Source organism: Epinephelus fuscoguttatus, linkage group LG20 (genome assembly GCF_011397635.1).
Source record: "Epinephelus fuscoguttatus linkage group LG20, E.fuscoguttatus.final_Chr_v1".
Taxonomy (NCBI): domain Eukaryota; kingdom Metazoa; phylum Chordata; class Actinopteri; order Perciformes; family Serranidae; genus Epinephelus; species Epinephelus fuscoguttatus.
In genome coordinates this window covers 26,929,713-26,957,617 of record NC_064771.1, presented here as the reverse complement: position 1 = coordinate 26,957,617, position 27,905 = coordinate 26,929,713, and the positions used below count along the sequence as shown (strand labels likewise).

At 44.7% G+C, this 27,905-nt stretch overlaps 2 protein-coding genes across 2 annotated transcripts; one reads left to right on the top strand and one right to left on the bottom strand.

The window, feature by feature from the left end:
* Positions 1 to 70: 70 nt before the first annotated feature.
* gch2 (GTP cyclohydrolase 2) lies at positions 71 to 15,311 on the bottom strand. The gene is made up of 8 exons (XM_049564183.1): positions 15,261 to 15,311; positions 14,861 to 14,992; positions 5,223 to 5,533; positions 2,934 to 3,043; positions 2,711 to 2,766; positions 2,144 to 2,175; positions 1,936 to 2,020; positions 71 to 810 (listed from the first exon to the last, which is right to left on the bottom strand). The coding sequence occupies exons 3-8, from the start codon at positions 5,512 to 5,514 to the stop codon at positions 681 to 683; spliced, it is 705 nt and encodes a 234-aa protein (XP_049420140.1). The 5' UTR covers positions 5,515 to 5,533; positions 14,861 to 14,992; positions 15,261 to 15,311; the 3' UTR covers positions 71 to 680.
* Positions 15,312 to 16,362: 1,051 nt separating this feature from the next.
* msh2 (mutS homolog 2 (E. coli)) lies at positions 16,363 to 25,773 on the top strand. The gene is made up of 16 exons (XM_049564030.1): positions 16,363 to 16,642; positions 17,950 to 18,098; positions 18,228 to 18,512; positions 18,617 to 18,763; positions 18,956 to 19,105; positions 19,506 to 19,639; positions 19,781 to 19,980; positions 20,290 to 20,399; positions 20,510 to 20,633; positions 21,112 to 21,262; positions 21,348 to 21,445; positions 21,596 to 21,841; positions 23,260 to 23,464; positions 23,546 to 23,793; positions 25,095 to 25,270; positions 25,489 to 25,773. Exons 1-16 carry the CDS (start codon positions 16,435 to 16,437, stop codon positions 25,663 to 25,665), a joined length of 2,808 nt encoding a protein of 935 aa, XP_049419987.1. The 5' UTR covers positions 16,363 to 16,434; the 3' UTR covers positions 25,666 to 25,773.
* Positions 25,774 to 27,905: the final 2,132 nt, after the last annotated feature.

Below are 27,905 nucleotides of genomic sequence, written 5' to 3'. Positions count from 1 at the left end.
TAGCTGACTCAAGGTTAACATCGGCTGTTACCTCTCACTGACACTCACAAAAAAAGGTTGACAACTGTCATAATGTTTCGACCATTTTATTTAAGCAAAGAATCTTTACATACGCGCTACGGTGGTTATTAGTAAAACCAAAAATCTATTGTGCACGTAATTTATTCTACTCAAGGACTACAGATATAATTTGTATCTTAGAAATATCATACATATATATATATTAAAAAGACTTTATAAATGCATCTATAAATGACACTGTTGGTTTGATTATTAAAATCAGTGGATTCTAAATAATAAAGTAGTATGTAAGGAGTAAGCACCCATGAAATTCCCATAAAACAAACATACAAACAAACAAAAAAGTGAAAATCTTACGTACTGACATGTCACAACATCAGGTTTCATACTTCATAACAACAATATTGCCATGTAAGACTGTAAAATATCTACCAAAGGCACCAAGAATGTGAGTCTTACATTTTCCTATAATGTTCACAGTGATGGATTTCTGCAGCAGGACTGATATCTGTCAGGCTTCAGTGTATTGAGGTGAGCTCCAGAGTCGGCTCCTGCATCAAACAGCAGATTTGTGTCACCTGCTGTTGGTTTGACTGCATACCCACTGTCAGAGCTTTCTGTGTGCGACTGTATTCAGAGGCCCTGGAGTGAATGACGTGTTAGGCACTCTGTGAGAGAGCCAGGAACTCCTCCCGAGTTTTGGGGTCCTCCAGGTAAACTCCCAACATGGTGCTCGTCACCGTGCGACTGTTCATCTTCTGGACACCACGCATGACCATGCACATGTGCCTGCAAACAAACACATACACACATGGCATTTGCAGACGCAGCATTTGACGTGCTTTGAGAAAAGTCGTCTCACTTTAAGGAAACGTGACCTTTTTACATTTTACCCTTGAGGTAGTAGGGCAGCTTTAAAGGTCCAGTGTGGAGGATTCAGGGGGGTGTATTAGCAGAAATGTTTCCATTGGTGTACAATCACCTGAAAATAAGAATTGTTGTGTTTGTGTTACCTTAGAATGAGCCGCTTGTATCTACATAGGGCGTAGTTCCTCATCCACAGAAATCATCATGTTGCACCGCCATGTTTCTACAACAGCTAAACCGGACAAACCAAATACTGGCTCCAGACAGGGCCTTTTGTGATTTCTCGTCAGCCATTGTGGTTAAAAATATATGTATAAACCTTTATTTAATCACGTAAGTGTTGAGATTGGGATCTAATTTTAAAAAGAGACCTGAGTACACAAATAACAACATAAAACAACCAATGTAAAAAGTACAATATATATTCCCAGTAGAGTGAACCTGAGCCCTACCCGACTCCGACTGACTTTCTGATTTTTAAGTCCAAACCTGACCCGAGCCTTACGCAGTTTGTTACCTGACATAGTTATTGTTGACATGGTTACAGCTTGTCTGATTTACCGTGATCACCCATGGACAGTGACGATCAAAAGGCTGCTGCTATGCACAGTCAAACACGCTGCACTCAATTGGAGTGGAGCCTGTGCTGCGTTCAGGTGTTGTCACGTAAATAACAAATTGCAGCTCTTGAATAGGCCATAGCACAACACAGCAGCATGTCAAGTGGGCCGAACCCCAACCAAATAAGTTAGCACCCCCTCTGCGATGTGCAGTCTCAAAAACAACCTTTTTTTTTTTAACACAAAACTGCTTTATTCAGTGTTTTTACCAGTTTGAATCACCTGGTCTGTTTGTTTTGGTGAGAAAGAGATCTCTGCTGATAATTCGGCTCCCAGTAAAAACCTCCTGGATAATAAGCACAGTAGGAATTCTAACCTGGAGAAGTTTCAGCTGGTTGTAATTTACAGTCCTCACCCCTAGATACAACAAACACTGGACCTTTAAATCACTCAGATGATAATGGTGTGTGTGTGTCACTGAACTTACGCTGCTTCAATAACCACAGCTACACCTTTTGGCTGCACAGCCTCTAATATTCCCATGGCAATCTGCTTGGTCAGACGCTCCTGAACTGAAAGAAAACAATGGGGACATACATGAACACGATGGTACCAGAGTGCATACAAATTCTTGGGTAAATTAGAAGAAAATTGCAGCACATGAAAATCCTATTAATATTGCATAATTTGCTTACCTTGAAGCCTCCGACTGAAGATCTCAACAATCCTGCAGAAACCAGAGCACAAGCAAAGACTACTGATTAAAGATCGGGCATAATAATGAGTAATCTTTTGATAAACACAGAGTGACATCAGTCCCTGACCCCCGGCCTCTACTCTGGCCATCCAACTGTACAGACCCTTCATCTGTGAATGATTCACCCTACAGAACTCTCTGAATCTGTCGTGGAAGATTCGTCCGAAAAACCCAATGACTCTATTACTGTTATTTTGGGTTTGTGTGTTCAGAGACGGTGTGATATTTTAGGAAAGGGAGGAAGAAGGAGCCAGACAAAAAGGCTGTGATTATAACGGGTGATTCCCACAGGTCCGAAGGGATTTTCTCATGGCTCGAGAGCGGATAGAGTTCAGACTTGTGTCTGTGAGTGTGCTTGATGAGAGGACTAGATGATGGCCACCGGGCTTAGACTTAATCCTCCAGGTCAATGCGCTGGAATAACAGAAGAACGCAGTCACCCAGCTCTAACGCCAGAAACATACAGCCACAGTGGCAGCAGGAGGGTAGGATGTGTGTGTGTTACCTTGCCAGCTTGCTCAGTCCCACCACTTTTTTGTTGGGAATATACCCAATGTGAACCTGGAACGAGAGGTCAACCAACGAGAGCAGAGGTCATACAATCAGAACAAAGGATGGTAAATATTAGCGATTCAAATGCTGAATGAATGGTGATTTATTTGGTTTCAACCCAGAAACACTCCACGTACATATCTTAAAATAGCCCCCTCACACACACACAGCTTTACCTTGCCAAAAAAGGGCACCAGGTGATGTTCACACAGCGAAAACATGTCTATGTTCTTCACAATCACCATCTCACTGTGGTCTTCATCAAATATGGCATCGTTCAGGATGTCTGCGGGCACAAACACACGTTTCAAGAAATATCCACTTTGATTATTCACATGGAAAAACTATGGAAAAAGTCCATCAAGAAGACATCTTCAAATGTCTTGTTTTGTCCCACCAACAGTTCAGATATTTTCAATATACTATCAGGGAAGAGCATAGGCGTAGATTTGGGGGAGTGCAGGGGACATTTCCCCCCTCAATATTTAGAGATAAAGATAAGTAAGATTCATTTCTGTAACCGCTTATCCTGTTGAGGCGCGCGGGGGGGCTGGAGCCTATCCCAGCTGACACTGGGCGAGAGGCAGGGTACACCCTGGACAGGTCGCCAGACTATCACAGGGTTGACACACAGAGACAGACAACCATTCACACTCACATTCACACCTACGGACAATGTAGAGTCACCAATTACTGCATGTCTTTGGACTGTGGGAGGAAGCTGGAGTACCTGGAGAAAACCTACGCTGACACTGGGAAAACACGCAAACTCCACACAGAAGGGCTCCCTACCCTGGGTTTGAAAACCAGGAACCCTCTTGCTGTGTGTGTGTACAGATAAACACTATCTGATGTTTCTGCTGTGCTTATTTTCACTACTTTGTTGCTTTGCTAGCACCTAAATCTACCGGCACAGAAGCTAAGCACTGCACTGCTGCGGATAGGGGACACAGCAAAATGTGTTTTAGCCACCTAACCAAAGTCCCACCTAAAAAATCAGTATCAGCCCTTCTGTGTGGAGTTTGCATATTCTTCCTGTCTCAATGTGGGTTTTCTCCAGGTACTCCAGCTTCCTCCCACAGTCCAAAGACATGCAGGTTAATTGGTGACTCTAAATTGTCCGTAGATGTGAATGTGAGTGTGAATGGTTGTCTGTCTCTATGTGTCAGCCCTGTGATAGTCTGGTGACCTGTCCAGGATGTACCCTGCCTCTCGCTCAGTGTCAGCTGGGATAGGATCAAGCTCTCCAGCGACCCCTAACAGGGTAAGTGGTTACGGAAAATTAATTAATGACTCAGTGTACGCTACATTTGGAATATCTTCACCGCTTTACCTTGCACACTAGCTGATCGAGGCAGCAACTCTCGTGTTCTTAAGTGGTGTCTGGTGGCTTTGAAATAACGACTTCACAACTGACTGCAAGATGAAAATATTCTAAATATAGCATACACTTACACTAATATCATTATTTTTTTAGGTAGACCTCTTCTTTAGGTGGCAAACCCAATGAGGCTGTGTTTGCTCAGCACCGTTTGATTTTATTTATATGCCGCAGGGGTTTCCCACCCAGAAGTTATTGTAAACAAAAATTGTGATTTGGTCTACAATGACATGAAAGTAGCAGAAGACTTTTGATTTGATGAAATTAAAGACATTTACACCATACACTGATGTGGAAAAGGCACAAATTGTTGCATAAAACTTCACGTTTCGTGTTTGGCGCTCAAAATTTCCTGACACCCTTCTTTCATACACGCCCCCCAAAACAGTCAAACAAACCTATGCCCCTGCACAGAAAAAACATCAAATCTCATCACTTGTGAAGCTGGAACAACTTGATTTGGGGCATTACCACTGTAAATAAACCCCTCCAAATCTAAATCTCTAGTTCATATAATGGTGTTCATATACTGTAGCTCTGGTAGTTCCCACGCTAGCTCCAAGTGGATGCTTTAGATCTGGGGAAAACTGCATTTTCCTGCTCTGCACCTTGGACATGGAACAATCTTCAAAAAGATCTAAATATTAGAAACACTTACATCCATCAATGAATTTAAGGGCCTCATAAAGAATGTGGTGACAGACGTGCTTGTTTTTGTTGACTATGTTTGAATACTTGTTGTTTTATTGTAGATTTTTGTTGTATTTGTTGCATTTTAATGTGCCCTGATTGGCTGCTCCCTCGACCAGGTCTCTCTTGTAGAATAGTTTTTCAGTCTTAGTGGTTAAATAAAGGTTAAATAAATAAATAAATAAATAGGAGCAAAATCACCTTAGAGGTAAATGCAAACCAATGCAGATATCACCCTACAGATTCCAGCTGTTAAAGGTTAAAACAACATGGTTAAACCTGCATCACAGTGTGCAAGGGTCTCTGTATTTTCGAGAGAAAACTATTAGACTACATTAGATAAATAACACGAGTGCATAAGAAAAAGCCCAGAGAGATGAAGCTGTTGACTCACCGTCGATGGTCTCATGGTAGCCTTTGGTGAGGAACTGCATGGCCTTGGCGGCGCGCAGCGGTGTGCGCAACAGCCCCTGCCGGTCCGTGTCCTCCCCGAGCTCCCGGAGGATGCTCGTGTAGGCAGCCTGGAGCACGGGTAAGCGGGAATTGTCCTCGGCCTCTTTGCGGGACGTCTCGTGCTTGCGGCGGGCGGCGGACTTCTTGGAGTCTATAATGAGGTCGCTGAAGCCGTTGTTGCAATGGAACTCCTCCACGGTGTCGCTGACCTTTGCGTTGCAGTGGCTGTTCATGTCGGAGCGCCGTCTGACTCTGGAGGAGGAGGTGGAAAGATGAGTCCTGGAGTGGATAGTCTCTGCAGGGCTGGTAGGCTGACCCTGTTCCCGGTGCTCTCCCAATTTATAACGCCCAAACCCTGTGCCGCGTGCGCATCATTCGTTAAGGTGCCGCCTATACGTCAAACATTTAGTTTCGTCAGCAGGTTAAATGTCATCACCATCAGCAGAAGCCCCCCCCAACCCATGCAGCAGAGTTCTGCTCATCACTTGACACATACTGTATCATATCCGTCCCCATTCATTAGTTCTGATCATCTCTGTTTACTAGAAAGTGGACAGACCTCTCTGCTACAGCAGGCTCATGGCTTCACGTGGAGCTCAGACATGATTTGTGTGCAGTTAGGCCTATTTTGTCTTGATCAGTTGTCATAAATACAATCTTACAGCTGCGTGAGAAGCCATATATACACAAGACAAGTTCTGGTAAGTCAAAAACAACACGTGGAAAACACAGTGCGGTAGATAGTTATGGATTATGAATGCAGAATTAAGTCTAAGTGCCAGTCTTGACTCAGAGTGGCTGACACTCTGAGGGTGGAGCTGTGCCACAGGCTGTAAAACAGGTCGTTGGGCCTTTTTCGCATATCTGTGCCCAGGGGCCCAAAGCCATGTGAAAAGCAATGAATCCTCAGTTTGGAAAATGGCGTACATGCAGAAGAAATTCTGCTGACAAAAAGTCATTACTATCTGAAGGACCATATGTCACGATAAAAGTCTCCATATATAGGTAATGAATTGTATTAAGATTACTGCAGAATTTGCTGCAGGAAGGCGAGGAGGACATGTTTCAGTGCCAGCGATTTGTATTGTAGATTATGACAACTTCCAGTACATAATGTATCATCCTCTGGCCTGAAGATGTGGAGTCGAAGACATGTTGCTGCTCATCCAAAAGCTTCTTCAGTTCTGCTGATGGTTAGGGAGTAAACCTTAGTTTCAAGTCATGGATAAATAAAGTAATGTGTGCACACTTACTTCATGCCACAATGTTTTGATCTTACTTGGATCTTCGTCAGGTTAAAACCATTTTGATTATAAAATTAAATTAAACTTTTATGGCATGGATTAATTGTGCAGGTGTTGACACTGTTTTCTGATAGCATCGCACCTATGTGATGTGCCCCATAATTACTCTTTACTGTGTGCTGTGTTTGCATGATGTGTGCACAGCCATGCAGGTATGTTGGAGATTTAATATTTTCATATTAGAGCTAAATGATTTTTTCAGTGTTTTAATTGATTGTTAATATTGTGACAAACATGACACATTTTCACACTTTTTTTCACAGAACCTAAGGCGCACTTTATACATCTGTGTTGAATCGATGCCGTAGGCTCTGCATCGACGTAGAGCCTACGGCGTGACCTACGCTGTTGCCTGACGGGCACCTCCTCACAAATGTAACTACATCTTTTATTTACTTTAATTTCACAGATAAGAAACAATAAATTGTGAAGACAATAAAGCCTCCACAAAAATAGCATTTTAAGTCTTGTGTGTGATTTATCCTGGCTTCATATGAGCAGAGGAAATCTCCGCTTGCCGCTAGGCTAATTTATACAATGTAAATAGGCCATAGGCTTGTGCTAATAACGTTAGCATGTTATATTTGTTTGGAAAACATGTTTAGTATAAGACAGTTGTTTTGTCAGTGAACCTTGTGAGTTGTAACGGAGCCGAATTTTGTAATGTCACCTTTGTTAAATGTTGCTGTTGTCCCTGGCTTCATATGAGTAGAGGAAAAGTTTGCTAGCTGCTAGGCTAATTTACACAGTGTAAAATGCCATAGGCTTGTGCTAATGACGTTAACATGTTGTATTTGTGGAGTAAATGTGTCCAGATAAAGACAAGTGTTTGTCTGTGAATGCTGCGAGTTATAGTGAAGCTGATTTGTGTACTTGCGTTTGAAATTGTCTCTATTAAGCCATGTTTAATGTGTGTTTGGAATTAACTGAACTTTACAGCACTTTATAGAAACTGCCGACGAGGAGGTGTAACTGCATTGTGACACAGACACACCACCGCCTAAGTATAAATGCTCACAACGGTGTAGGCTACGGCAAAGGGTCTGCTGCACAAGTGTAAATTCCACTTAAGGTGACAAATGTCTTGTTTCAGCTGACCCACAGTCACGGATGAATCACTGAACAGGCCTATCGGGCACAGGCCCAGGGGTCCAAAGCATGAGGGGGACCTCCCAAGCCTTCACCTGCAAAATGTCACTCAAATTAACTCGTACTGACTGGAAAGACACACAAAATACCTCTAAAGAGACACAAAAAGACCACAAAGAGCTGCAAAATAACTACAGAGGCATAAAACGACCAAAAAGGCCACAGAATTACCTCAAACAGACCAAAATCGACTATGAATAGACATGAAACTACCACAAGGAGATCCAGAATTACCACAGAGACACAAAACCACAAAAGGGTACATAACTATTACCATACAAAAACAACAAAAGGCACAACCAGTACAACGTCTGTTTACCTTGTACTTATGCAAGAAAGGTGGTAGGGCCTTTTTGCATATCCGTGCCCAGGAGCCCACTGTCTCATAATCCGCCCATGCCCAAGGACTATATGTCATCTGTGGAGTCAAAGACATGTTGCTGCTCATCCAAGAGGCTTCTTCAGTTCTGCTGATGGGAGGGAGTAAACCTTAGTTTAAAGTCTTGGAGCGTCCCTTGGGTGACATAAATCGATGTGTGAATCAGTATGGAAAAAAACACCTGCACACTTACTAATTGTTTACACCTGTAGTTTTCCTGACTTGACAAGTCAAAATGTGTTAAAAACCCTTCTACATGGATAGATAACTTCTTTGCTTCAAAACTTTAATGATACTATGTGTACATTTTGGACATTTCTGACTTCATCGCCTCCCTGTGGTATAATCACAAAGACTCTGGAGCAGAAAGCGATGGGCACTGTTTTAAGGTAGCCAAAATGACCTGGCCCAGAAATGGCCTGAACTCGACATGCTGGATTAAATTAGTGGGGCTGGGTCTGGTTGCCCGACTTGGCATGAATGACGCCCCAGAATCGGGCCAAATAAGCTGGCCTGATTCTAGTTGCCATTACTGCCATCACTGGGCTGTTATCAGAAATGACCTGGCTCAGCATTGGCCCAAACTCAGCATGCCAGATTAAATTAGCCAGGCCGCATCCAGTTGCTGGACTCGGCTAAGACTTAGCATGAATGACGCCCCAGAACCGGGCCGAATTAGCTGGCTCGATTCCGGCTGCCCACACTGCCATCACTGGGCCGTAATCAGAAACGACCTGGCCCTGCATCAGCCTGAACTCGGCATGCCCAATGGAATTAGCTGGGCCGCATTCGGTTGCCCTACTAAGCTGAGAATTGGCATGAATGATGCCCCAGAATTGGGCTGAATCAGCTGGCCCGGTTCCAGCTGCCCACACTGCCATCACTGGGCCGTAATCAGAAATGACCTGGCCCAGCATCATCCTGAACTCGGCATACCCGATGGAATTAGCTGGGCTGCATTCGGTTGCCCGACTCAGCTGAGACTTGGCATGAATGACGCCCCAGAACCGGACTGAATCAGCTGGACTGATTCCGGCAGCCGACACTGCCGTCACTGGGTACAGCATGGCATTTAATTGAAAAAGTGGAATTAATGACGTCTCTGCAATCTTTACACTTAGCAAAGTTATTGAGTGGACCAGAATGGACCCTTTGGTGGACTGGTTCTGGCCCGTGGGTCGTGTGCTTGACACCCCTGAATTAGAGCTTATTCTGTGTCGATTTGCTTATGATAAGATGAACTTTAGAAGATGTCTGCCGCACAAACCTACTGAACTTAAATGTCTAGACAGGAACAATTGCCTTGGAAAGATTCCAGGAGACCACACAATTGAGGGGACTGTGAACACAACACCCAGACTGCTGGAGAAACCAGGAGTTTCATCCTGAAAACTGGAGCAGTCTCCAGATGCTATCTCAGTTTAGAATGTGACATCGGGTCAGTAACTGAGACAACTCATTGATGTTAGACTGGCAGCGGGGACTCTAAGCACCAATGACTGTCTTGGAACTTATGGCCTGCAAGAGTGTACCGACCTGCAAGCTTCCAGACTGCTAAACCTTACCAACAAACTAAAGCGAAACAGAATATGAATACTAGATATTAGTATGACAGTATAGTATGATATTTGTGATGATGATGATCACTGGGGATCACTCAGGTCATTAAGGTTAATCCTCTGGGGACCATCCAATCATTGTTGAGATATTTCAGCTGGGACCAAAGTGGTGGACTAGCTAACAAACAGACATCACTGTAGAACCATGCAACGAGGCTGACTAAAACTTTATTATTCTTAGAAGTAAACGCCTGACTTGCGGTTGCTGAAGAAATCTGAAACAAATCGTCAGTGTTGGTGTGTTAACGACTAATAACTGAGGAGAATCAAGCTCTCACAATGAACAAAGACAACTGTGCTGCAGTTCGTGAGTGTCTGTGGTGGCTCAGATTTGCTGTCCTCTGTGAATTTGTGTGAAGGTAGAGTTTCAAGAGCTGTAGGCGACGCACATCACGTAGGTGCAAGGCCTTCAAAAAACAATTTACATGAGGAAAAAGTAATGCCTGTACGCCCCATGACAGAAAAGCTGAATAAAGATCAAAACGTTGTCTTTATTACAATTTTGTGGCGCAGTGTAAGCGATACAACCTTAAAACGAAGATGCTCTTGTATAACAGCAATGTCAAATCTGTCCTGCTGTACGGTTCAGAGAGTTGGTGAGTGGTCAAAACAGACATGTCGCGAATGGAAGCCTTTCACAGTGGATGCCTCAGACAAATATGTCAGATCTCCAACCTTCAACTGTATAAGAAAACAGGTAGCCAGAGCATCATCATGGAAATCACACACAGATGTTTGAGATGGTTAGGCCATGTGCTAAGAATGGAACAGGGCCGGATCATGAGAGTCGCCTTGAGATGGACACCACCAGGCGAAAGAAAACCTGCAAGGCCCAATACCACCTGGCGCAGAAGGCAAGGCAAGGCAAGTTTATTTGTAGAGCACAATTCGTACACAAAGTAATTCAAAGTGCTTTACAGAACAAGAAAATGCATTAAAATCACAATACAAAATAAAAACATAAATAATCATTATAAAATGAACTTTAAAAGAGAAGAGTGCAGATAAGATCCTTTCAGTCATATGCACAGTGAAATAGAGCTGTTTTGAGCCTAGATTTGAACATTGTCAGAGTAGAGGTCTGTCTCACATCTTCAGAAAGACTGTTCCAGATTTTAGCTGCATAAAACTGGAATCCTGATTCCCCATGTTTAGTCCTGACTCTGGGCACCAGCAGGAGGCCGGTCCCTGAGGTCCTCAGAGTCCAAGATGGTTCATATGGCACTAACATGTCAGAGATGTACTTTGGTGCTAGGCCGTGGAGAGACTTGTACACAAGCAGAGCTGCTTTAAAGTCTATTCTCTGAGCCACAGGAAGCCAGTGTAGAGACCTGAGCACAGGACTAATGTGCGCGTACTTCCTGGTTCTGGTCAGGACCCGAGCAGCACCATTCTGGATGTACTGCAGCTGTCTTACAGCCCGTTTGGAGAGGCCAGTGAGCAGGCCGTTACAGTAGTCTAACCTACTAGAGACAAATGCATGGATAAGTCTCTCCAAGTCAGGTTTAGACACTATACCTTTGATTTTGGCAATGTTTTTTAGATGGTAAAAAGCTGCTGATGTTATTGATTTGATGTGGCTGTTAAAGTTCAAGTCTGAATCCATTATTACCCTGAGACTTCTAGCCTGATTTGTAGGTTTTAGAGAGAGAGACTGGAGGTGACTGCTGACACTTTCTCTTTCTGCTGACAGAACTATGTCACCGGAGTTGGAGAAGATGAAGCTGGATTAACCCCAGATGAAGAGGAGTAAATAAAAAAAGTATGTTTGGATTTATTCAGCTTCAGGACACAACCACAACATATATATATCATGCTGTATATTCTTTAATAGTTTTGACTGTGTGTCAGTTGTCAGGTTTGATCCACCAAATGTAAGATCTCATTTCGTCCTTTACTTGTAAAACATGACTACAATACCTTCTTTTATAACTGAACTGGTCAGCCTGTTAAGGATATTAAATCTTAATTATATTTGACACCCATGTGACTAAAATGTACACTTTTTTACTGAGTTGGTCACCTTGTTACAGATGTTAAATCCTTACTACATTTGACACCCATGTGACTAAACTTTCTATGTAAGAAGTATTGACAAAATTAGGCCCCTTTCCCTTTTACCTTGTCAATATATTTGATTTGGTTCACAATCTGCTAAAGAAATAGTCCATATAGTCCCACTCTGAAAATTGTAAAGAAAGTAAAAAGAAACTTTTATTTTGTGGACAGTCATGCTCCCATGCCATTTGGGAAAAGCTCTCACTTCTCACACCACTGTAACACAAAACATTTGAATGAATGAATGAATGAATAAATATATGATACATGTCCTGCCAGGCTTCAGGTTTGCCAGATAAGAAGAAGAAGAAATGAGAATAGCAGAACAGAAAGTACAGTACTGACCTGAAATTAAATTCTTCCTTTCATACGACAGGATAGAAGATACCTTTATTGACCCTCAGAGGGGAAATGTGGTGAAATAAGGTCATGGATGTACCAGCCTATTTGGGATCAGATGGCTGGGAAAGAACATCCTTTGTTTAATTTGCCAAATTACTGGTAAAATGATACGATATGCAGTGATTAATCAGTGTAGTAGGACCTGGGCCTGGGTCCAGACCTTTGAATGCACCCCCTTCTCTGAGAAGTAATATCAGTCAAACCATCCTTGAGAAACACACACACACACACACACACACACACACACACACACACACACACACACACACACACACATATATTGGTAGTTGACAATGGAACAAAAAGTGTGATCTCTTGTTCTAGAAACTCAGGATATTGACATTACATGGGCTTCAGCTGATGACATTTAGTCACACGGTTTCTTGGAAGATTACTGCATTTGTTTTCACAAATCTAGGAAAAAGGGATGTGATTGTCTCACATATTCTCACACACAGGCATGTTGTGGTTTAATCAACAGAACAAAACAATTTCCACCTCTGTGTCTGTCAGGACTTTGCCTCAGCGGGACGCTTGTATTATAATTTTGGTCTTTCTACGCACACTTAAAGTCTGGTGAATATAACAACATGCAGCAATCATATAGTTATGATGCTGAGTGTAGGCTTAGCCTGTCCTAACAATGCTTTCTAGGGAGGGATTTGCCTGCATGTCAGTTCTGAAACAAACATCAACAGCACGTTTGTTTGCTTTTTTTCTTTTTTTTAAAGTAGCGTACACAGTACAGACTACACATTTCGCTTTAGGAGGTAACATACCAAAAATATAATGTGGTAAATACAAAACATACCTAAACATTTAATCATTTAATCTTTGATGGGAATATTTGATGTAGTTAGACACTCATTACCTGTCATATTTTATTTCAAGGCTGCAAGTTTGTTCAGTATAATCGGTGGATTTTCACCACATTGAGCACATTTTATATATTTGGAAGACGTGAGGCCAGATAGGGTGGTGTTGTGTATTAACTCTGCCGCAGCTCTTCTAAGTTTACAGAATATATGAATTCAATAAGGGAATATCTTATATTTGACATTTTTCAATGTTTCAGAGTGGCGGTATGTGTTCTGTGCTGCTGTCCCTTTTCCCTCCCCTGTAGATCTGCCCAGGTGTGCTGCATTAGTTAACAAGGTGCATTGCACCTGACATGGAGGAGGTGATTAAGAGCTCCTGTGCCAGCAGCAGAGGAGAGAGGCCTCTGGTATGGGGATTGCTGGGCTCTATTTCAGAAAGCAGCATCAGTGAAAACTCTCAGTAAGTTAAGCCTGAGATGAGGGACACTCTGAGTTTTCCGTTTCACAAAGCCAGTTCAGTGTAACCCTGAGTCAGTTACTCAGTCACTATTCTTGTTAAGTGAATTCACAAGGATGTGTGCATGTCAATATAGTTGAGAATACTGGGGTGAATACTGGGGTCAAATGGGACAGTATAACCATACAGCGTTCACCTGATGAGTGATAGTCATAGCTAGTCTTAATTGTAAGGTCATAAAATTGTCATAGCTAATATATTGCACATACCTTTGATGGAAACGTGACTATGGTATACTACTGCTCTAAAATCAGTAAAATGTGCTCATGTCACACCTTTTCAGTGTTGTGTGGAAGTCGGGTACGGTGCCTGTGGAGTGGCAGACTGGGGTGGTGGTGCCTAATTTCTAAAAAGGGGATCAGAGGGTGTGCTCCAATTATCGGGGTATCACACTGCTCAGCCTCCCTGGGAGAGTTTACTTCAGGGTGCTGGAAAGGCGGCTCCAGCTGACTGTCGAACCTCAGATTCACGAGGAGAAATGTGGATTCTGTCCTGGTTGTGGGACAGTGGACCAGCGCTTTGGTTTGTGGGAGTTCGCCCATCCAGTCTACATGTGTTTTGTGGACTTGGAGAAAGCTTACGACCACATCCCTCGGGGTGTGTTATGGGGGGTACTGCAGGATTTCGGGATAGCGGGGTCATTGAGATGAGCCATTCGGTCCGCATACTCGGCGTAAAGTCAAACACACTTGTAGTGGGTGTGGGCCTCTGCCAGAGTTGTCCCATGTCACTGATCCTGTTTGTGATATTCATGGTCAGGATTTCGAGGAGCAGAAAGGGGTCCAGTTTGGGAACCTCAGTCTGTGGTGCTTTGCTTGGTCTCTTGCCCCCATGACGCGACCCCGGATAAGTGGACTGAAGTTGATGGATCATGTCTCTATTTTTGGAATTGAGCTGTTTTTATTTTGTCCCATTAACAAAAACACAATTTGGACTAATGGGACAGCACAGTTTTGGGTGATTGGGACAGTGCTAAAAGGCTTTGCTAATAAAGAAAATTATTAACCTTGCAATAGAGAACCATTGTGCATGCTCTCTCCATGTGCACAGAACCCAAATCAACCTTAAAAATATTTATGGACTAAGTGGATTTTGCTGGGTGTTTTTGCAGGCCATTTTTTGCTAGCTGAACTAGCCAGCTACCAAAAACCACCAAGTTTACATTAATACACTACCCAAGCCAAACCTAACACTGATGGCGGATTTACACTTGGGTAGCAGCTCTACGCAGAGCCTACGCCACTCTGGAGACCACCCTGTATGATGCCCCACTTGCCAGCCAGAAGAGAAACACCAGGGTCTCAGGTGTGGCCCCCCACCCATGTCTCCTTACCTTCCATGAGAAGGTCCAGCAGCACTGCCAGGGCCCCCTTACTCAGGCGAAATCAGGCCTTGTGTCTGCGTCATTAGGGAATCTGTCTAGCACAGGAACACTCAGGTGGAACTTGCAGTACAGGGGTCTGGGCTGGTTTAGGAGAAGAAAAAGAAAAATAAACTCTAATGTTAAGTGTGCAGAGCTTAGGCAGAGAAGGCTATCTATCTATCTATCTATCTACTAAATCTGTTTTAGATGAAGACAAGATGATTTTTGTATATCGTCAAACTTAAATGACATTAGCCGTTGGTTAAACAAAGTTAACAAACAGTTGTTAACTAGCTAACGCTTAACTGTTGTTAGCATTACTAATAGCTAAAAGCACACAGCTTACACAATCTTAATGTAATAAGTTTACCTGAAAACAGTCCTCCATTAGCCTGAAATATATTCGGCGGTGAATAATGTCCTCAAGGATTAAAAAAAAAAAAAAAAAAAAAGAAGTTATAAGCTCTGCATCATAAGCTCTGCATCCATGATTTATGGCTAACTAATGTTAGCCTAGTTTGCTCCTTCTAGTTAAGCACAGCTTGTTGCTAGGTGACAGGAACGGGTTTGGGCGGGAACAACGTGGAGCAACCAGGAAATCCTCTGCAGACCAGACCACTGCATAACTTAGCCTAGCAGCTAGCGGACATTTCCTCTACTCATATGAAACCAGGGACAACAGCAACATTTAATAAAGGTAACGTTACAAAATGGGGCTCCATTACAACTCACAAGGTTCGCTGACAAAACAACTCTCTTATACTGAACACGTTTTCCAAACAAATATAACATGCTAACGTTATTAGCACAAGCCTATGGCTTTTTATATTGTATAAATTAGCCTAGCGGCGACAGGTGGAGATTTTCTTTGCTCATACATAACCAGGGGTGGTACGATGATGCAGTGAATAGTATCATTACTTGATATCATGTGGGTTCTTGGTTCAGGCCCAATGTCCTTAGGTCTAATTAGCATTTTTTTTTTAAGTAAACTCAAACGTTTTTGTTTAACCCAATTAAATGTATTCAATGCATTTTGGACTTCAATATTGTTTTTATTACCTCAATCAATTAAACGTGCTAACGTTAAATGAAATTTGGTGGAGGTTGTGTCAGTGAGGAAAGACAGCTTGATATTGTATGGATTGTGGACAGACTTCAGAGATTAAGTTTGACAGCAGTGTACATGGAGTCTCAATTCATAGTAATGAACAGGAAAAGATAAATGTGCATGTTTAATTATATTAAAGTATGAAATAAATTGGGCAATAAATGTGCTTATACTGGCCTAAATCAGTGATAAGATGTCCTGTCCCAATCTCCCAAATGTTACAAAGAGGTTTGGGGTCGGTTTACTTAAAAGGGTATGCAATGTCTCCTTGGAATATAATTATTCTCTATATAATTTTCATTAAATAATATAAATTAGATCCTGTTTTGTCTACTCCGCTACGGTAGGTGGCGGTATGCAGCTAAAAGAAAAAAACAAAGAAGAATATGACGTAGTTTCCTGTTTGGCCCCAGTGGTGGCGGGAGTTTCCAGCATGGCGGTGCAGCCGAAACAGAACCTGTCCATGGACAGTGCAGCCGAGCATGGCTTCCTCAACTTCATTTTCTCCATGCCGGAGAAACCAGACACTACTTTCAGGATATTCGACCGTAACGACTACTACACCGTTCACGGAAAAGACGCCATCTTCGCTGCGAAGGAGGTTTTCAAGACGAACGGGGTCATCAAATATTTGGGCTCAGGTAACGTGGCTAACCACCAGCTAAGGCTTGCAGACTGGTGGCAGGGTGTTGATGCATTTAGAGGCTTAGATGAAGCAGCCAGCAGCGAGCTAAGATGGCTGCAGTTGCATCAGTTAGCTCCAGTGCTGCTGGTGGTGCGTCATAGGGAGCTCTGCATGAAATATAAGCACACATAGTGTTTCTAATGTCCAGAGCCGTGCAGAGACATTTGAGCTGGAGGCTTTAGTACATACGATACATTTGTGCACATTAATGAGCATGTGAAATGTCTGCCTAGCCTAAGTATGAGGTGTCTTCATATGTTTACTATATGTACCTTGCAGTTGCTACACATACACACTCACTCTCTACAGTTATCTTTAGTCCACACAACAGGCAACAACAAAGAAAACAATGTCTCATTGTGCAGATATCCACACCTTAGTGCTGTAATGGTAATAAATATTCACAATCAACCAATCTGTACACAAAATTAAACAACGCTGTTCTCTGACTTAACCTACAAAGCAGGCTTATGTATAGCTGCACAGGTCAGGCTAACTCTCCTCTCCTCACTTTATTCTCCTCTCCTCTTCTTTCCTTATTCTCCTCTCCCCACTTTATTCTCCTCTCCTCCCCCTCCTCTCCTCATTCTAATCTTCTCTCTTCCCCTCCTCACTTTATTCTCCTCTCCGCCCACTCCTCCACTGTATTTTCCTCTTCTCTCCTCACTTTATTTTCTTCTCTCCTCACTTTTTCTCCCCTCCTCACTTCATTCTTTTCTCCTTTCTTCTCCTCACTTTATTTTCTTCTCCTCTCCTCACTTTTTCTCCTCTCCTCACTTTATTTTCTTCTCCTCACTTTATTTTCTTATCCTCTCCTCACTTTTTTCTCCTCTCCTCATTCTAATCTTCTCTCCTCCTCTCCTCTCCTCACTTTATTCTCCTCTCCTCACGTTGTTTCATCTCCTCCTCTCCTCACTTTATTCTCCTTTCCTCCTCCTCCTCTCCTCATTCTAGTCTCCTCTCCTCCTCATCTCCTCACTTTATTTTCATCTCCTCTCCTTTTCCCAAGTTGTTCTTCTTCTCCTGCCATTAGGGGAGATGAAAGAGAGGTGATGCTGCTCTGCACGGCGCTCACAGTGCATGCGGCTGCCACAGGGGAGTTGCAGAAGGAGGAGCAGGGGCTTGACTCAGATGCAGTTGTCAAATATAAAATGATTAAAAGACATGGAAAAAGAAAGTCCTGTAAAAAGGGCACAGGAGCTTGAGCGCCCCCTGGGGTCTGTGAGTACATGCCTGCTAATGTTAATGTGTGTCGGTCTGCAGGCAGTCGCAAGCTGGAGAGCGTGGTCCTGAGCAAGCTGAACTTTGAGGCCTTTGTGAAGGACTTGCTGCTGGTGAGGCAGTACAGAGTGGAGGTGTACAAGAACCACAGCAAGAGCAGCAAGGAGCACGACTGGAAGATCGAGTTCAAGGTATTGTGTTTGAGTGTGGTTTCTGATTCCTTAAAGACCCATAATGCTTTCATGGAGCTGTGCGGAGAGAGTGAGAGGGGAGAGATGCACATTGGTTTGTGTCATTTAACGCAACCCCTCCTCTATCAGGCCTCTCCAGGAAACTTGACTCAGTTTGAGGAGGTCTTGTTCGGCGGTGGAACCGGTGCAGTGGGTTGTGCAGGAGTCGTAGCCGTGCGGTTTGCCACAGGAGGTGATGGACAGCGGGTGGTCGGCGTCGGCTACGTGGACGCGGCCCAGAGAACGATGGGAGTGTGCGAGTTTCCGGACAACGAGATCTTCTCCAACCTGGAGTCCCTCCTTGTCCAGATCAGCCCCAAAGAGTGTCTCCTGGCCCAGGGCGAAGGCAGCGCTGACGGCAGTAAACTACGAGAGGTACGTGGTGGGCGGGGTCATAACTGCAACCTGAAACGCGCCTTCACCAGTGTATGCATTCTTCAACACCCACTAACAGCACAGGCTATTGTGTGTTTGTGCAGGTGGTGGAGCGTGGCGGCGTGCTGGTCTCTGACAGGAAGAGAGCAGAGTTTAGCAGCAAGGACATGGTCCAGGATCTCAACAGGCTGCTGAGGGCCAAGAGAGGAGAGACTGTGGCGAGCAACACGCTGCCCGAGCTGGACAAACAGGTGGGTAAAACAGAGAGCTCGCTGACACTTGGGAGGAGACACACACCCAACGATTCGACATCGGTTCTCTCAGGCATGAGACCACCAAGGACGGCACAGTACAGATATTTAGATTTGTTATACATCCTAAAATGTAAAGACAGCCATCAGAATAATGTTTTAATGGTAGTCTGTATGTGTTTCCATTCGCAGGTGGCCATGTCGTGCTTGGCTGCAGTGGTGCGATTCCTTGAGCTGCTCTCTGACGAGTCCAACTTCAACTCCTTCAGTCTGACCACTCTGGACCTGGGTCAGTACATGAGGCTGGACAACGCTGCCGTGAGGGCTCTTAACCTTTTCCAGGTCAGTGACAGGGACCAGGTCAATGGAGATCACTACTAGTCCCTCACTACTCACAATATAGTAGGGCCGCCAATTTAAAGTCAGAGATTCAAGGAGGAGGAGCCTATCCCAGCTGACATTGGGTGAGAGGCGGGGTACACCCTGGACAGGTCGCCAGACTATCACAGGGCTGACACAGAGAGACAGACAACCATTCACATTCACAATTTAGATTCGCCAATTAACCTGCATGTCTTTGGACTGTGGGAGGAAGTCGGATTACCCAGAGGAAACCCACGCTGATACGGAATGAACACGCAATCAGTTTACATTGCTGAGGTTGTTCTTAGTTCCCAGGTGTCAGCAGTAGCATGAGTCACATAAGCAAGGGGGTGATATATATTATGATTGTATCCTTCAGGGATCACCTGACGACACCAGTGGAGCTCACTCATTGGCTGGTCTGTTGAACAAATGCCGCACACCGCAGGGTCAGCGGCTGGTCAACCAGTGGATCAAACAACCACTCATGGACAAAACCAAAATAGAGGAAAGGTAATACATGTGCTGCAAAAAACTTTGCTGGATGTTCAGACTGCATTTTATTTTAGCTGCAGATGTATTTATATTTTGCCTCTAAGAGATGCACTGAATTAAAGTGTGTGTGTGTGTGTGTGTGTGTGTGTGTGTTTGTAGGCTGGACCTGGTGGAGAGCTTCGTGTGCGACTCTGAGCTCAGGCAGACCTGTCAGGAGGATTTACTGCGGCGGTTTCCTGATCTTCACCGCCTGGCCAAGAAGTTCCACCGTCACTCTGCGACGCTGCAGGACTGCTACCGCGTCTACCAGGCTGTGAGCCAGATCCCTGCACTCATCACGGCCTTGGAGAGATACTCAGGTACACACAAAGCTGCAGCTGATACAGTATACGTATGCGTTCCACACTGTGGACTGGGTGTCGATCCGAGTGTCGATAAGCCAAAAAATCACTTCCCACTTAGACAGAGTTACAGTTAGTTTGATGTTCACTTCCAGATTCCAGATTAATCGACTATTGGCTGTTCCTGTTCCAAACTATCGTTATTAAATAGTCCTTTAAAAATTCCCTGTTGGTCGACCTCTACATACAATACAGTGCGTTCGTTTATTATCTGTGCACACTGCTTATTTTATTGACTTATTTTGATTTCTTGTGTATGTGTTGTAGGTAGCTACCAGGTTCTGTTGGAGGCGGTGTTCCTCTCTCCTCTCCAAGACTTGAACACTGACTTCCTGAAGTACCAGGAGATGATTGACACCACGCTGGACATGAACCAGGTCTTTAGTGTGATCTGTACACAAGTACAGTGAAATAATATTGCTCTTTAAATACATATGCACACATTGTTAACATTTATCTTTCCTTTTGTGTTGCGTGTTGCCTTCAGATCGACCACCATGAGTTCCTGGTGAAGGCGTCGTTTGATCCGGTGCTGAGTGAGCTCAGAGAGAAGATGGACACGCTGGAGAAGAGCATGCAGGCGGTGCTCAACAGTGCAGCGAGGGAACTAGGTGATCACACACACGCACACACACCTACACACCAACACATTCACAACAACAGACCCAGACACAAACATGTTTATGTAACTGATGGATATCTGTTCTTCCAACGAAGTCTGATTCAGCGTTTTAAGAGAATGACTGCACGCATCTGCTGATTTGTTGTTAAAACGTTGGTGAGACGAGAACGCCAAAGCAGATCGATTACAGCGTGCAGTCATCATGTGCTACAACAAGATTTTAATGTGTGTATACAGATAATATAGATGCCTCCTGGCTGCTTTCCTGTTCATGTCCAACTGAAGTAGACCCCGAATGCTGGATGGATTGTTCATCCCATCTGACCTGGGACTGCCGCAGGACCCCTCAGAAAGAGCCTGTGGGCGGGGTTAGGAGATAAATGTCCGGGTGACCTTATGTAGCCGGTAGGGCTGGGTGATGTGGACAAAAATTCCTGCTGACTCATCTCTGTAATGTTGTGTTCCAGGTCTGGACGCCGGAAAGACGGTGAAGCTGGAGTCAAATGCCATGCTGGGTTTTTACCTGAGAGTCACCTGCAAAGAGGAGAAGAGCCTGAGGAACAACAAGAAATTCACCACGCTGGACGTGCAGAAGAACGGAGTGCGCTTCACAAACAGGTCTGTCTCACTGTGTCACACACCCAGCGTCCGTCTCAGATAACCGCGCGATAACCTGTTGTCTTGATCTTTCACACTTCCACAGTAAGCTGAGCTCTCTGAATGAGGAGTACACCAGGAACAGGGAGGAGTACGAGGAGGCTCAGAATGCCATCGTCAAAGAGATCATCAACATCGCCTCAGGTGAGGAACGCCACCACGTGCTGCTCACCGTGTCTCGTCAGCATGGCACTGATTTGACGGACAGGAGGAGTTAGGTCGTTTTAAGTGATTGCTGCAGCCTCCCGCCTCCGTGATATTTCATTTGAACTGTTGCACTTTGTGAACCACCAGGTTATGTGGATCCCCTCCAGACACTGAGCGACGTGATAGCGCAGCTGGACGCGGTGGTGAGTTTCGCCACGGCGTCCGTCTCGGCTCCCGTGCCGTTCGTTCGGCCCCAGCTGTTGGCAGACGGCTGCAGGCGTATGGAGCTGCAGCAGGCCAGACACCCCTGCATGGAGACGGACGCAGACACCGCCTTCATACCCAATGACATCACCTTCATCCAGGGGGAGAAGAACTTCTATATTATTACAGGTGAATGCTGACATGTCTGAAGTTGTAATTCAGCAACTGTGTGGATACGTTGAAGCTCTTCTACCCCCACAAGAAAAAACAAAGAAAGGCAGAATTTGTGTCCTAAGCCCCTCCCACCAGACGACCATTGTTTCCCATATGTTGATTTATTTAGTCTCCCTCTATTTATCAGAACACAAATGAAACAACAGTTAGCTGTTGGCCACCCCACTGTCCTTCCATTCTGCTCCCTGCTGCTGTGGAGCAGCTCAGGAGACAGACCTTCAGTTGGCGACTGTAGCAGTTGGTGCCAGGTCTAACCTTTGTAATGGCAGCAACAGAAAGTTTCCTGATCAGGCAGGGAGGCATTCCAGCAACTGTCCAGTCCCCCAGAGCTGTGATTTGTGCTGGCTGGATCCGGAGTGCTGCGGCCGCTGACTTTGGGTCCGTCTTGAGAGCTGCTGCCCGCTCTCCTTTCGATCAGGTCGTCTGTAGCAATGGGGAGTGAGGCGACGGACACACCGTGATTTGAGGCTTTAACTCAGTGGTTCCCAACTGGTGGGTCCATTCTGAAAGGACTGCAAGTGACCTACAAATGTTATGTTGCAGTGCTTGTCTAGTTTTCTCTCAGTCATCTTGAATTACAAGAAAGATCCTTTTGGGATTTTTGCCCAGTGACACCAAAATTAAACTGCCTATCCCAACTTTAAAGAATAATTCTGGCTTATCATATCTAGCGTCTTATTTTTTATTTTTAAGTTGATATAGTAATCTTGTAGGAAAACTGTTGCCTTTTCATTTATCTGACAGTTACAGAGCAACAGTGTTGTCATCTGGAGTTTTGTTTCTGTTCACCTGATGGATGTAAGTCTAGTGTTCTTTCTCTTTTACCTCTGTTTCTCCAGCTGCTAAATGCCCCAGTATATTCACCAGCTACTCTTAAACTGCATGTGACTGCTGTTTGGTGCTGAGCAGATTCACTGGGTTTTTAGAGCTCACTGAAAATGACACTCTGAGAGCAATGAGAACAGAACCATAAAGCTGTGGGCTGGACAGCTTAATAGTGAGATGAAAAGTGCCGTAAAGCCAGTAGCTGCAGATCCCGGTGATAAATCTTTGTAGGTTCATCACTATGTAAGACTCACAGCACGCTACTCAGCTGACAGATGTTTTGGAGATTCCAGTCTTCCTTTTCCCACACTGCATGTGCTCCTTTCAGAAATCACACAAGTCACACAACTATAAATACAAAGAAGACTAACGGTGAAAACTGTCTCAGTCACAGCTGTCGGTTTTTAATCCGTAAACTTCCCAATTTGTGTAATCTTCACGGTTCTTTAGATGCGGTGGAGACAAACAGGAATGTGATATTTATAGTTCCTTTCCTGTAAATAAGGACACATGACAAACTAAGTTCACCCCTCTTGTCTTGTCTGCAGGACCAAATATGGGCGGCAAGTCGACGTTCATCCGTCAGGTGGGCGTTATCGCTCTGATGGCCCAGATCGGCTGCTTTGTCCCATGTGAGAAGGCGGAGCTTAGTGTGATTGACAGCATCCTGGCCAGGGTGGGAGCGGGAGACAGCCAGGTAAAAGGAGTGTCCACCTTTATGTCGGAGATGCTGGAGACGGCTGCCATCCTGCGGTAAGAACAGACGCACAAGCTCGTTTTACAGCTACACGCTGACACACAAGCCTTCTCTCATCGCCCGTGCTGTCCCTCCAGCTCGGCCACGGAGAACTCGCTCATCATAATCGACGAGCTCGGCAGAGGCACGTCTACGTACGACGGCTTCGGCCTGGCCTGGGCCATCAGCGAGCACATCGCCTCCAAAATCGGCTCCTTCTGTCTGTTTGCCACCCACTTCCACGAGCTGACGGCGCTTGCAGCGCAGCAGCCCACCGTCCACAACCTGCACGTCACAGCCCTGACCTCCCACAACACACTCACCATGCTGTACAGAGTCAAACCAGGTCGGCACACAACACACATCCACAAATCAGTAATGATTGTGCTAAGTGGCTAATGGGCATGTAGCTACTTCCATGTTTCAGATGATACGTCATGTTTGTAGTCGACCAATGAAGATGAGTTTACATATCACCTTGGGTTTGTCCTTCACCTTCTCAAAATGATCCCACACTTTGGATTTCCTGCCCGACATGTTATTAACTAGCCTGTGGAATAACCGCAGGTACCAGCCCTGGAAATTAACCTGACTCCTGAGGGTGTCCACTTCTTGTGTCTGTCCTTTCAAATTAAATACCCACATGGTCCAGTCACATAGGTTTAGATTTATTTTGACAAGGCACAGCTCCTTGTAGAGTTTCACTTGTGTTTTTGTTTTTTTTCTGCGACTAAGTGACCAATGAAATCTTGCCGACTAACAACCTCTCTTGTCGACCTAATCTACACACACAGGGTTCCCACAAGTCCTTGAGAGTCTGTGAATTTGAAAAAGCAAAATCAAGTCCTTGAAAGTTTTAAACAACCAAAAAGTAAACAAATAAATAGCCATGGGGCATTAAAAGTGCTTGGATTCAATAATTTGTGCAAGAATAGAAGTTTTGACATTGTTCGTAGGTAGGCTACATTCTGTGGTCACCACGTGTCCTCCAGCAGTTGCGTCACTGTTTCACACACCACCTGCCTCATGAAAAAGCAACGGTGATAAGATTGAAGTTAATTGGATGTGTTAGATCCTTAAATCTTAAGGAATTAGACTTGGAAAATTCTTGAAAAGTCCTTGAATTTGATGTTTAAGAGGGTGTGGGAACCCTGTACACAGTCATTCCTCAGCTGCTAGTATGCTGCTACATGTAGCTACATGCTAACATCAGGGAATCATATAAATTGTATAAAGTGCTGCTATGTTCCCTGAACAGTCATTACGCGGCTGCAGAGACTCCGAGATATGACCTGGACGCACCGACCAATCAGAGAGGACTGGGCTTTTTTTTTTTTTAGGATAGGGTCTTAAAGAGACAGGCGCTTATATAGAATCTGTTATGAAGGGTGAATGAAGGTGTTTCAGCACAGACAGTATGAGGAAACTTAAGTGTTTTGACGATTAAATCATGTAAACGTGTATTTAGGGTTTCTATTACAAAGAGGATGAACCCATAAATGAGCCTAATAAGTTGTCTTTGATGCAGTTATGTTCATTTAAAGTACATGTTCTGCATTTCTCAGCTCTAATATGGATGTAAGACATTGAGTCTGACGTACAGAGGAGAGGCAGGTGAACTGATCCAGCCCCTAACTGTGCGTTTAGGTGTGTGTGACCAAAGCTTTGGAATCCACGTTGCTGAGTTGGCTTGCTTCCCGCCATCGGTGGTTGCCATGGCTAAGGAGAAGGCGGAGGAGCTGGAGGAGTTCCAGGAACCTGCGGGGGATAAGATGGAGCAGGAGGAAGAGCCCGAGGCCAAGAGACGACGGACAGACAAACAAGTAGGGCTCAGTTTTCCAGCATCCTGCTCCCATCACAACTCGTAGACACGATCCAGCATCATGTGAAGTTGTTAGAGACATGAACGGCTGCAGGAAGGATTACATTTCCTCTAATTATATTTTAAACTAACGTGTAACATGCTGTTTTTCTTTTCAGGGTTCACTAAGAGTTGATATTTAGAGATTATGACAAAACTGACGTGCTGCCTCTTCCTCAGGTGGGGGAGAAACTGATCCAAGACTTCCTGGAGAAGGCGAAGTCGCTCCCTGCTGCCACCATGAGTGAAGAGGAGGTGAAGGCGGCACTCAGGAGAATGAAGGAGGAGCTCGTCGCCAAAAATAACACGTATATCACGGACATCCTTTCACACTGTGTCCCAGTAAGAACAGCTTAATTTGATTTTTAGACTCACATCTATGTACTCATCATGACCAACAGAGGTCAAAGTTCATATTCTGTAGGTAACACTAGAGCGCTTCTACTGTATAGTTTCTCAATAAAGAATTGTTTCTGTATTTGCTGGTGAGTTTGTGGGGTTTTTTGGATCTAGTTACTGTCAGCGCATCAAGAGCTGTGCAATAGCATCAGGTTTCTTTGGAAACGCAGTGTCACAAAACACTTAAAACATGATGCTGCTTGTGGATAACTATTTCCCTTGACTGACCTATTTCCTTAAAATGTGTGCAGGCCTTAGCTCCTTAGCGAACTAGACTATTGCCTTCTGGGTGGGGATCGGAATCGAGAAACAGTACCAAATTGATCAGTTTGAATCGTACACGTCCATCCATCCATTTTCATCTGCTTATCTGAAGCTGGGTCATGGGGGCAGCAGGCCAAGCGAAGCACCCCAGATGTCCCTTCCCCAGCAGCACTTTCCAGCGCCTCCTAGGGACCCCAAGGCGTTCCCAGGCCAGATGAGATATGTAATCCCTCCAGCGTGTTCTGGGTCTGCCCCGGGGCCTCCTACCAGTGGGACGTGCCCGGAACACCTCTAAAGGGAGGCGCCCAGGAGGCATCCTGATCAGATGCCCGAACCACCTCAACGGACCCCATTCAACATGAAGGAGCAGCGGCTCTACTCCGAGCTCCCTCCAGCTGTGTGAGCTCCTCATCCTATCTCTAAGGCTGAGCCCAGCCACCCCACAGAGGAAACTCATTTCAGCTGCTTGTATCTGCGATGTCATTCTTTCAGTCACTACCCAGAGCTCATGACCACAGGTGAGGGTTGGGACGTAGATGGACCAGTCAATCGAAAGCTTCGCCTTCCAGCTGAGCTCCCTCTTCACCATGGCGATCCGGGGTGGCGCCTATATCACTGCACCAAACTGCCGATCCAGCTCACGCTCCATTGTACCCTCACTCGTCAACAAGCTTGAGGCAGGAACTCTCCAAACCCAGAGGGGGTAATCCACTGGTTTCCGGCCGAGAACCATGGCCTCAGATTTGGAGGTGCTGACTCTCATCTCGACTGCTTCACACTCTGCCGCAAACCACCTGCATATGTCCACACTTATAAATCCTTTCCTTGCCGTCAGCATGTTTTTCCGACAGTTGCATATTACAAAACAAAGACGTCAAACTCGTGCCTGCGCTGCTGAAAACTAGCAACAAACATGAGTCGTGGCGTAGGGGAAGAAACGGTCCCAAGTGGCTTCGTTTCACGAAGACAGATGTTAACAGTGCTGCTTGTAATGTCTGTAAAATGATCATTTCAGGTAAGGGTGTATCATCAGCAATATGCCAAAACATCTTTTTATACAACATCGACTTGAATACCAGGAACGCCACTGATTTGAGACACTACACACAAGTACCACTGTTTTCCAACAGAAAGAAAAATATCCTGTTAGAACACTAGCCCCACGTCAGAAATATCGTTAGTAGTGGAGCTTTGAGCCTGAGTGACATGCATGCCTTGTTTCTTCTCTATGTTCAGACTTAGGTAACAGTTGTGTTAAGCTGAGAACCTGAGTAGGCCCACTCTTAACACATTTCCAGGGACAAAATTTCGTAACATTTTCATGACTTTTCAAGGACTTATAATAAAACATTTTTAAAATCTTGGCCAGCGTGAGATTCAAACTCTTCTCAAACCTAATTTCAGCTTGAGAGAAAATAAAGCAACATACAATAATAAAACACCACACAGGTGCGTTTTAGAGCTACGATACACTGACAGCTACAGACATAGATTTGTTGTTGCGCTGAATTGCATGGAAGGTTGCTCACAGCGGAAGATTACTGTACTATTTCGTTCAACAAAACAACATACCATGACTTTTCCAAAACCGTCAGTGTTTTGGGGCGGCTGTGGCTCATGAGGGAGAGCATGCACTGGCAATGAGTGCATGTGTGGTTACTGAGTAGCAGGTGGTGCCATGTTTTGTAGCCTCAACCATCAGCGTGTGAATGTGACATGTAGTGCACAAGTGCTTTGAGTGGTCAGAAGACTGGAAGGCGCTCCACGAGTGCAGTCCATTCACTAATTCCATGACTTTTCCAGGTTTTCCATGACCATGGGAAACATTCCCTACTTTCCTTCCACATAGAAAAGTAATCAGGGATCAACAAGGGAATCCATGGTTCCCACTGTCATGGAAAACCTGGAACAGTCAATCACAGTTTCCAGGCCTG